The sequence below is a fragment of the Bombina bombina genome, chromosome 6 (genome assembly GCF_027579735.1).
Source record: "Bombina bombina isolate aBomBom1 chromosome 6, aBomBom1.pri, whole genome shotgun sequence".
Lineage (NCBI taxonomy): Eukaryota > Metazoa > Chordata > Amphibia > Anura > Bombinatoridae > Bombina > Bombina bombina.
In genome coordinates this window covers 444,917,971-444,929,981 of record NC_069504.1, presented here as the reverse complement: position 1 = coordinate 444,929,981, position 12,011 = coordinate 444,917,971, and the positions used below count along the sequence as shown (strand labels likewise).

The following is a 12,011-nucleotide window of genomic DNA, read 5'->3' as shown; positions in this document are numbered from 1 at the left end:
GTATGAAACGAGAGAGCATCAGTAATTCTAATAGCTCCTGCATGGTCTCGCAGGATCTAGTATGCAGACCTAGAGAAGATGTCTTCTCGGCCGACTTGGAGGTTGCCTCTGAGGAAGGACCTTCTAACTCAGGGTCCATTCCTCCATCCAAATCTCGTTTCTCTGAAGCTGACTGTTTGGAGATTGAACCCTTAGTTCTGTCTAAGCGTGGATTTTCTGAGTTGGTCATTGAGACCATGATCCAAGCTCACAAGCCTGTATGGTGTAAATATCTTTATTGGTGTGAATCTAAGGGCTACTCTTGGAGTAGGGTCAGGATTCCTAGAATTTTGTCTTTTCTCCAGGAAGGTCTGGAGAAAGGGTTGTCAGTCAGTTCTCTGAAAGGTCAGATTTCTGCATTATCTATTTTGTTACACAAGCGTCTGTTGGATGTGCCAGATGTTAAATCTTTTTGTCAGACCCTGGTTAGAATCAGTTTAAAATTATTTAAACCTGTTGCTCCTCCTTTGAGCCTTAATCTTGTTCTTAAAGTTTAGCAGCAGGCACTGTTTGAGCCAATGCATTCCACAGATTTTAAGTTGCTATCTTGGAAGGTTTTGTTTCTTATTGCTATCTCTTCTGCTCGGAGAGTTTCGGAACTCTCGGCTTTGCAGTGTGATTCGCCTTACCTTATCTTGTGTGTTTCAAGTATTCATGAATACTTGAAACACACAGATAGTATTCAGACATAACCATAAGATGTCAAACCTCAAGTAGTTTGGATCTGGCTTTATCGAGACTGTAATGGTTAAACGGATGGTTATTATATACCCAGTGGGTATGAGAATGTCTCTGGTTCTAATTCTGTCTCATCTTGGTACCTCGGTCTTAAACATGAGTTTTCTACCATATTACTTGCTTGTCATGAAGCACATCTGATTAATTGTGAACATATAGTATCCATATTAATGTTAAAGGGACACTGAACCCAAATTTTTTTTTCTTTCGTGATTCAGATAGAGCATGAAATTTTAAGCAACTTTCTAATTTACTCCTATTATCAAATTGTCTTCATTATCTTGGTATCTTTATTTGAAATGCAAAAATGTAAGTTCAGATGCCGGACCATTTTTGGTGAACAACCTGGATTGTCCTTGCTGATTGGTGGATAAATTCATCCACCAATAAAAAAGTGCTGTCCAGAGTTCTGAACCCAGAAAAAAGCTTAGATGCCTTCTTTTATAAATAAAGATAGCAAGAGAATGAAGAAAAATTGATAACAGGAGTAAATTAGAAAGTTGCTTAAAATTGCATGGTCTATCTGAATCACAAAAGACAAAATTTGGGTTTAGTGTCCCTTTAATATTTATAATGTTAATATTCATAATGTATATAGCATAGGTCTCTTATTAGTTTTTTAATAATGCATACCCCTTGTTGTTAATACATGGTCAGACGCTCTATGAGACATTGTACATACACGGCACTACTGTATGGTTCTGCCGTGCATGTTTTCTTTAACACGTGTGCTAATTATGACAGCTGTCAGGAGCAGCGTGTCAGCGTCGATACGGAACCAGGAAGTGAATGTCAAGTGACGATGACATCACTGAAACGCAATGTGCTCTGTGGAACGCAAACAGCGTCGGAGCTCTGTTCACCTGTTCAGCTGATGGGGATGTGATAATTAGACACTGTTGGGTATATTAGGCGGTGTGTATTGGGCTATAGTAGGTAAGATTGTTTGTTTGGTGATTGTACTTGGCATTTGACAAAGGGACCAATGTGGTCTCGAAACGTTATGCTTTGCTTTTAAATTTTCTACATTAAATGTTAAGTTTTATTACAAAGACTAGCGAGTGCTTATTTTTGCTACATTATTTGGATTGTTATATAGCACCGTGGCATTAAGTGGATACTGTTTATGGAGTGTATCCATTTGGAATATATGTATGTGTGTGTGTATATATATATATATATATATATATATATATATATATATATATATATATATATATATATATATATATATATATATATATATATATATATATTATGAACAAAGACACCAAACCTAAGCGCTACATGAATCAGTTTACCCAAATGTATGTCACCGCTGTTAGTTGATCCTCGATCCTCAGCGTGTAACTTGTGATCTCTTCCCCGGCACAATGGAGAGTGGGTGTATGCAGGGAGACTTGAACTGCTGCAGCTGCTTAATCAGAGTGTCTGCAAACACTCCAAAGAAATGTAGAAATCCAAAAGAATTAAGAGAGAGCGCAAAAACAGTCCAAAGACACCTGCTCTTAAAAAGTGAATACATTTTAATATAATCCAATTGGATTATATTAAAATGTATTCACTTTTTAAGAGCAGGTGTCTTTGGACTGTTTTTGCGCTCTCTCTTAATTCTTTTGGATATATATATATATATCAACCACACAGAACAAGCAGCATGAAAAATGATTAGACTTTATGTCAAGGTAGTAACCTTTATAGGTGCAGACCCATAAATCAAATATAAATGCAAAGAGAAAGCTCACCCACAGATGAGAGATGAGCCAGAACACCCAAGGTATATAGGAGTTCTTAAATAAAGACAGGGAGTTCAGCACATCTTTTAATTTAAAGTCCATTCTCATAATTGATCGTAAAAAATTGGCCTGTTTCAGTGGCAGAAATGTGGTACATTCCAAATGCACAAAAATATGTATCCAACTGTTTTAATAATACAGCAAGCAAATGCAACATCATACAAAGATACAAGTTAAAAATAGACAGAAAAAGGCACTGCATATGTCTCAAAAGTTAGGGAACAACAACACCACAGCCGGCACCAGGCTCCACAAAAGGATAATGCCTGGACGGGTAAAATATATATATATAAATAAACCACACATAGTGCCTTTTTGTGTCTCTTTTAAACTCCACAAAGGGTGAAACACTTGAGTCAACTTACCTAACACCAGACGCTTTTGGGTCTCATCAGTGTGGTGGCGGCAGCAGTTTCTCCTCCAAGATACTACAGCTTTTCAGTTTGTTTGTTTTTTCAGCATGCAGATCAATTAAAGGGCAGAATTGCTTATAAATCTACATGTACTTTTTTATTTTTCATACAGTGCATAGAACTGAATAATTTTACATTAATATTTTTCTTCTAGGCATTGAAGCTAAACCGGATATAGTCATTTCCGAAGCTGACTGTGAAGGCCCACTACCTTGTGAACCAATTGAAGGAATTGACTGGTTGCTTGTATTCTCTTGTCTTTATGTTACCATCTTCATATTATATGCAACTGTGCAGACAGAGAGTATTCGCTGGCTTATACCTGGTCAGGAACATGAACACCAGGAATGACGCATTATAGTAATGTTTAAGAAACACCTGCAAATATTGTTTCCACTAAGAAAGAGACTTATATGTATAAAACACTGCAGTTATTTATAGACTTTAGATGATTATCAATGTGTAGAAAATTCCACAAACAAATAAGATATTGCTTGCCTTTGAGTCAGCTTCGTCAGAAATGTCATATTGGTTCAAGTATTCAAGAGGGATATTGTCATGTGCCTTTATTGTTGGCACTCAAGTCCGGAAATTTAAATGAATAGTGCTTGAATCTGTTTTATTGTTCCATGGAATACAGGACTTTTCTTGTTTGTGGATATAATTCCCATTAGAAAAATAACATCACAGAAAGTGGACGGTGATGTACAGTGAACAAAATGGGAGCAGATAACATAGTGACCGCAGAGAGAAGTTATGAATTAATTTTGTACTAAAAGATGACCTTTTTGATTTTTACAGGAATTCATGAGTTTGTCCATTACCTATAAAAATGGTAACCTAGTTGAAGTCGCTTGAATAACATTAACTTAAACATGACAGCAGGATAACAATTAAATAAAAAGTAAGAATTCCTGACTCTGATTATGTGTTGTTAATGTGATACTGATGAATGACCGTAAAACCAGGTGAGTCATATCACTTTTATTCCCTTGTTAGTTTGAGCTGATGTTGGAACATTTAACAGTCCTATAAACTAGGAAAGCTCTACTCCACTATTGAGAGACTATGTTTAGCAGAACTAACTACAGGATTGATTCTCAGCACTGCATATACATGTCATGAGCACTGCTCACATGAATGTAGTGGGAGTAAATCTATGAACGATATTTGTTACTGAAACTAACAGGAACTGTTTGTACACAACCTAGTTGCTCACTAGCTGATAAGGACAACACCCTGAGCTCTATTGGTGGATAGAGACAGTCCTCATAGGTACAGAAAAGAAAACAAAATGACTTTAATTTGACAGGTCTAGTACCATTAAATTAACATCCATACCAAGGGTAAAACATCCTGTGCTTGTTTTCCTGCTCAAAGGGATAGAAAAATCAAAATTAAACTGGCATGGTTCAGATAGAGCATGTCATTTTAAGACACTTTTAAATTTGCTTCTATTTTCAAATGTGCTTTGTTCTTTTGGTATCCCTTGATGAAAAACAATATGCACATATCCTACACTAGTGGGAGCTAGCTGCTGGTTAGTGGCTGCACACATTTTTCTCTTGTGATTGGCTAACTAGATATGTTCAGCTAGCTACACGTGCAATGCTGTTCCTTCAGCAAAGGATAACAAGATAATGAAGCACATTTGATAATAGAAGTAAACTGGAAAGTTGTTTGAAATTGTATGTTCTATCCAAAGCATGAAAGAAAATTTTGGGGTTTCCTGCTCCTTTTAAGAGGGATATAACTACCCAGTAAAAAAAAATCTCCTGGTTATATCTTCTTGATATTTTTAGTATACTCGATGGAAGAAAAGCAATGGACTGTAAAGTTGTATCATTATGCTTGATGAATGTTCTTTAATGCACACTTCTGTATAATTTGCTTGTAAATAATTGTAAATGTCTAATTCAATGTTAGTAATTATATATAAAATCTTTTTTATTTTATTTTAAATGATCATGATTGCTGATACAAACTAAAATATCAACTATTAAATCATGCCGCTTAATTGATAAACGTAAACGGGCGTGCGATAAATTAGTGCTCCACTTGTAATCTAGCCCTAAATGTTTAACATGGGCCAAACAATACAAACATGTCACATTAGAAGACTGGAATAGTGTCCTATTTATTGATGGGTCAAAATTTGACAATTGGTTGCAAACACAGAATTCACGTGAGGAGCTGTGCCAGGCATATCTGAAGCACAAGGAAGAGCAAGGAGTGATAATTTGCTTGGCTTTCCCTTTATGATCACTAGACCCCCATTGAACATGTGAAAATGTGAAACACACTGTGACATCTCTAGACAGTCTCTGGGACACTCTAAAGGAGAACTGTAATAATGTGGATTGTAAAATGCTACACAAACTTGTAGTAGAACCAATGCCAGAGTTAAAATAGTCATTAAAGGGACGATGTACTGTAAAACTGTTTTCCTTTTTTTTTTTTATATATATATATATATATATATATGCATTTGCAATGATTTGGACAATAAGTGTCATGGAACGCAAACTTAATTCTTTCAAGGTTCAGACAATACCATACAATTTAAAAAAAACAAAACAAAAAAAAAACAGTTTCCAGCTTAATTCTATTTTGAAATTTATTTTATTCTCGTATTCTTTGTTAAGAAGTATACCTAGGTAGTGCCTGCTTCTGGAGTAACCATATTGCAGCGGTTTTGTAAGAATACTTTCTTTTGCATGATGTACCGAGTCCACGGATTCATCCTTACTTGTGGGATATTATCCTTCCTAACAGGAAGTGGCAAAGAGAGCACCACAGAAGAGCTGTCTATATAGCTTCCCCCTTAACTCCACCCCCCAGTCATTCTATTTGCCGGCTCTAAGCAGGAAGGGTAAAGTGAAAGAGGTGTTAAATCTAATTTCTCCAACATTGGTGTGTCCGGTCCACGGCGTCATCCTTACTTGTGGGATATTCTCTTCCCCAACAGGAAATGGCAAAGAGTCCCAGCAAAGCTGGTCACATGATCCCTCCTAGGCTCCGCCCACCCCAGTCATTCTCTTTGCCGTTGCACAGGCAACATCTCCACGGAGATGGTTAAGAGTTTTTTGGTGTTTAAATGTAGTTTTATTCTTCTATCAAGTGTTTGTTATTTTAAAATAGTGCTGGTATGTACTATTTACTCTGAAACAGAAAAGGATGAAGATTTCTGTTTGTAAGAGGAAGATGATTTTAGCAGACAGTAACTAAAATCGATTGCTGTTTCCACACAGGACTGTTGAGATGAAGTAACTTCAGTTGGGGGAAACAGTTAGCAGACTTTTCTGCTTAAGGTATGACTAGCCATATTTCTAACAAGACCATGTAATGCTAGAAGGCTGTCATTTCCCCTCATGGGGACCGGTAAGCCATTTTCTTAGTTAAACATAAAAGAATAAAGGGCTTCAAAAAGGGCTTAAAAACTGGTAGACATTTTTCTGGGCTAAAACGATTGCTTTACTAGGCATATTATGCAGATTCTAACTAATTATTGGTATTATAATCTTGGGGAACGTTTAGAAAAACGGCAGGCACTGTGTTGGACACCTTTTTCAGATGGGGGCCTTTCTAGTTATAGACAGAGCCTTATTCTGGGACTGTATAGGGGTTAAATGTAAAAACGGCTCCGGTTCCGTTAATTTAAGGGTTAAAGCTCTAAATTATATTTATTTAATATTTGGTGTGCAATACTTTTAATGCTTTAAGACACTGTGGTGAAATTTTGGTGAATTTTGAACAATTCCTTCATACTTTTTCACATATTCAGTAATAAAGTGTTTTCAGTTTGAAATTTAAAGTGACAGTAACGGTTTTATTTTAAAACGTTTTTTGTGCTTTGTTGACAAGTTTAAGCCTGTTTAACATGTCTGTACCATCAGATAAGCTATGTTCTATATGTATGAAAGCCAATGTGTCTCCCCATTTAAATTTATGTGATAATTGTGCCATAGTGTCCAAACAAAGTAAGGACAGTAATGCCACAGATAATGATATTGCCCAAGATGATTCCTCAAATGAGGGGAGTAAACATGATACTACATCATCCCCTACTGTGTCTACACCAGTTATGCCCACACAGGAGGCCCCTAGTACATCTAGTGCGCCAATACTTATTACCATGCAACAATTAACGGTTGTAATGGATAACTCCATAGCAAATCTTTTATCCAAAATGCCTACTTATCAGAGAAAGCGCGATTGCTCTGTTTTAAACACTGAAGAGCAAGAGGACGCTGATGATAACTGTTCTGACATACCCTCACACCAATCTCAAGGGGCCATGAGGGAGGTTTTGTCTGATGGAGAAATTTCAGATTCAGGAAAAATTTCTCATCAAGCTGAACCTGATGTTGTGACATTTAAATTTAAATTAGAACATCTCCGCGCACTGCTTAAGGAGGTGTTATCTACTCTGGATGATTGTGACAATTTGGTCATTCCAGAGAAATTATGTAAGATGGACAAGTTCCTAGAGGTTCCGGTGCCCCCCAACGCTTTTCCTATACCCAAGCGGGTGGCGGACATAGTAAATAAAGAGTGGGAAAGGCCCGGCATACCTTTTGTTCCCCCCCCTATATTTAAGAAATTATTTCCTATAGTCGACCCCAGAAAGGACTTATGGCAGACAGTCCCCAAGGTCGAGGGGGCGGTTTCTACTCTAAACAAACGCACTACTATTCCTATCGAAGATAGTTGTGCTTTCAAAGATCCTATGGATAAGAAATTAGAGGGTTTGCTTAAAAAGATTTTTGTACAGCAAGGTTACCTTCTACAACCAATTTCATGCATTGTTCCTGTCACTACGGCAGCGTGTTTCTGGTTCGAGGAACTAGAAAAATCGCTCAGTAAAGAATCTTCGTATGAGGAGGTTATGGACAGAGTTCAAGCACTTAAATTGGCTAACTCTTTTGTTTTAGATGCCGCTTTGCAATTAGCTAGATTAGCGGCGAAAAATTCAGGGTTTGCTGTCGTGGCGCGCAGAGCGCTTTGGCTAAAGTCTTGGTCAGCGGATGTGTCTTCCAAGACAAAATTGCTTAACATTCCTTTCAAAGGTAAAACATTATTTGGACCTGATTTGAAAGAGATTATTTCAGACATCACTGGGGGAAAGGGCCACGCCCTCCCACAGGATAGGTCTTTTAAGGCTAAAAATAAGCCTAATTTTCGTCCCTTTTGCAGAAACGGACCAGTCTCTAATTCTGTATCCTCTAAGCAAGAGGGTAATACTTCACAACCCATACCAGCCTGGAAACCAATGCAAGGCTGGAACAAGGGTAAGCAGGCCAAGAAGCCTACCACTGCTACCAAAACAGCATGAAGGGATAGCCCCCGATCCGGGACCGGATCTAGTGGGGGGCAGACTTTCTCTCTTTGCTCAGGCTTGGGCAAGAGATGTTCAGGATCCTTGGGCGCTAGAAATAGTTTCTCAAGGTTATCTCCTGGAATTCAAGGAACTACCCCCAAGGGGAAGGTTCCACAGGTCTCAATTATCTTCAAACCAAATAAAGAGACAGGCATTCTTACATTGTGTAGAAGACCTGTTAAAGATGGGAGTGATACATCCAGTTCCAATAAGAGAACAAGGAATGGGATTTTATTCCAATCTGTTCATAGTTCCCAAAAAAGAGGGAACATTCAGACCAATTTTGGATCTAAAGATCCTAAACAAATTTCTCAGGGTACCATCGTTCAAAATGGAAACTATTCGAACGATCCTACCTACTATCCAGGAAAATCAATTTATGACTACCGTGGATTTAAAGGACCTACATATTCCTATCCACAAGGAACATCATCAGTTCCTAAGGTTCGCTTTTCTGGACAAGCATTACCAGTTTGTGGCACTTCCATTCGGATTAGCCACTGCTCCAAGGATTTTCACAAAGGTACTAGGGTCCCTTCTAGCGGTTCTAAGACCAAGGGGCATTGCAGTAGTACCTTACTTGGACGACATCCTGATTCAAGCGTCGTCCCTGTCAAAAGCAAAGGCTCATACGGACATCGTCCTAGCCTTTCTCAGATCTCACGGATGGAAGGTGAACAAAGAAAAAAGTTCTCTGTCCCCGTCAACAAGAGTTCCCTTCTTGGGAACAATAATAGATTCCTTAGAAATTAGGATTTTTCTGACAGAGGTCAGAAAATCAAAACTTCTAAGCTCTTGTCAAGTACTTCATTCTGTTCCTCGTCCTTCCATAGCGCAGTGCATGGAAGTAATAGGATTGATGGTTGCAACAATGGACATAGTTCCTTTTGCACGAATTCATCTAAGACCATTACAACTGTGCATGCTCAGACAGTGGAATGGGGATTATACAGACTTGTCTCCGACGATTCAAGTAGATCAAAAGACCAGAGATTCACTCCGTTGGTGGCTGACCCTGGACAATCTGTCACAGGGAATGAGCTTCCGCAGACCAGAGTGGGTCATTGTCACGACCGACGCCAGCCTAGTGGGCTGGGGCGCGGTCTGGGAATCCCTGAAAGCTCAGGGTCTATGGTCTCGGGAAGAGTCTCTTCTCCCGATAAACATTCTGGAACTGAGAGCGATATTCAATGCTCTCAGAGCTTGGCCTCAACTAGCAAAGGCCAAATTCATAAGGTTTCAGTCAGACAACATGACGACTGTTGCATATATCAATCATCAGGGGGGAACAAGGAGTTCCCTTGCGATGAAAGAAGTGACCAAGATAATTCAATGGGCGGAGGATCACTCCTGCCACTTGTCTGCGATCCACATCCCAGGAGTGGAAAATTGGGAAGCGGATTTTCTGAGTCGTCAGACATTCCATCCGGGGGAGTGGGAACTCCATCCGGAAATCTTTGCCCAAATAACTCAATTATGGGGCATTCCAGACATGGATCTGATGGCGTCTCATCAGAACTTCAAGGTTCCTTGCTACGGGTCCAGATCCAGGGATCCCAAGGCGACCCTAGTAGATGCACTAGTAGCACCTTGGACCTTCAGCCTAGCTTATGTATTCCCACCGTTTCCTCTCATCCCCAGGCTGGTAGCCAGGATCAATCAGGAGAGGGCCTCGGTGATCTTGATAGCTCCTGCGTGGCCACGCAGGACTTGGTATGCAGATCTGGTGAATATGTCATCGGCTCCACCATGGAAGCTACCTTTGAGACAGGACCTTCTTGTTCAAGGTCCGTTCGAACATCCGAATCTGGCCTCACTCCAACTGACTGCTTGGAGATTGAACGCTTGATTTTATCAAAGCGTGGGTTTTCAGATTCTGTCATTGATACTCTTGTTCAGGCTAGAAAGCCTGTAACTAGGAAAATTTACCATAAAATATGGAAAAAATATATTTGTTGGTGTGAATCTAAAGGATTCCCATGGAACAAGATAAAAATTCCTAAGATTCTATCCTTTCTACAGGAGGGTTTGGAGAAAGGATTATCTGCAAGTTCTTTGAAGGGACAGATTTCTGCTTTATCTGTTTTACTTCACAAAAAACTGGCGGCTGTGCCAGATGTTCAAGCTTTTGTTCAGGCTCTGGTTAGAATCAAGCCTGTTTACAAACCTTTGACTCCTCCTTGGAGTCTCAATTTAGTTCTTTCAGTTCTTCAAGGGGTTCCGTTTGAACCCTTACATTCCGTAGATATTAAGTTATTATCTTGTTAAGTTTTGTTTTTGGTTGCAATTTCTTCTGCTAGAAGAGTTTCAGAGTTATCTGCTCTGCAGTGTTCTCCGCCCTATCTGGTGTTCCATGCAGATAAGGTGGTTTTGCGTACTAAGCCTGGTTTTCTTCCGAAAGTTGTTTCCAACAAAAATATTAACCAGGAGATAGTTGTACCTTCTTTGTGTCCGAATCCAGTTTCAAAGAAGGAACGTTTGTTACACAATTTGGACGTAGTCCGTGCTCTAAAATTCTATTTAGAGGCTACTAAAGATTTCAGACAAACATCTTCCTTGTTTGTTGTTTATTCTGGTAAAAGGAGAGGTCAAAAAGCGACTTCTACCTCTCTTTCCTTTTGGCTTAAAAGCATTATCCGATTGGCTTATGAGACTGCCGGACGGCAGCCTCCTGAAAGAATCACAGCTCACTCCACTAGGGCTGTGGCTTCCACATGGGCCTTCAAGAACGAGGCTTCTGTTGACCAGATATGTAAGGCAGCGACTTGGTCTTCACTGCACACTTTTGCCAAATTTTACAAATTTGATACTTTTGCTTCTTCGGAGGCTATTTTTGGGAGAAAGGTTTTGCAAGCCGTGGTGCCTTCCATTTAGGTGACCTGATTTGCTCCCTCCCTTCATCCGTGTCCTAAAGCTTTGGTATTGGTTCCCACAAGTAAGGATGACGCCGTGGACCGGACACACCAATGTTGGAGAAAACAGAATTTATGCTTACCTGATAAATTACTTTCTCCAACGGTGTGTCCGGTCCACGGCCCGCCCTGGTTTTTTAATCAGGTCTCTAACTACAGTCACCACGGTATCATATGGTTTCTCCTATATATATTTCCTCCTGTCCGTCGGTCGAATGACTGGGGTGGGCGGAGCCTAGGAGGGATCATGTGACCAGCTTTGCTGGGACTCTTTGCCATTTCCTGTTGGGGAAGAGAATATCCCACAAGTAAGGATGACGCCGTGGACCGGACACACCGTTGGAGAAAGTAATTTATCAGGTAAGCATAAATTCTGTTTTCTCTGCAACTGACTGCTTGGAGATTGAACGCTTGATTCTATCAAACTGGGGTTTCTCTGAGTCGGTCATAAATACCTTGATTCAGGCTCGAAAGCCTGTTGCCAGGAAAATCTATCATAAGATATGGCGTAAATATCTTTTTTGGTGCGAATCCAAAGGCTTCTCCTGGAGTAAAATCAGGATTCCTAGGATTTTGTCTTATCTCCAAGAGGAATTGGAGAAAGGATTGTCAGCTAGTTCCCTAAAAGGACAGATATCTGCTCTGTCTATTTTGTTGCACAAGCGTCTGGCTTTTATTTTGTCAGGCTTTAGCTAGAATTAAGCCTGTGTTTAAATCTGTTGCTCCGCCATGG

At 39.5% G+C, this 12,011-nt stretch overlaps 1 protein-coding gene across 1 annotated transcript in view; it reads left to right on the top strand.

The window, feature by feature from the left end:
* The window catches only part of TXNDC15 (thioredoxin domain containing 15), a 39,461-nt gene extending 35,551 nt beyond the window's left edge, over positions 1-3,910 (top strand). Inside the window, exon 5 of the mRNA XM_053717206.1 lies at positions 3,141-3,910. Coding sequence (XP_053573181.1) covers positions 3,141-3,337 — 197 coding nt within the window. The 3' untranslated portion in view covers positions 3,338-3,910. The remainder of the gene's footprint in view (positions 1-3,140) is intronic.
* The last annotated feature ends 8,101 nt before the right edge of the window (positions 3,911-12,011 follow it).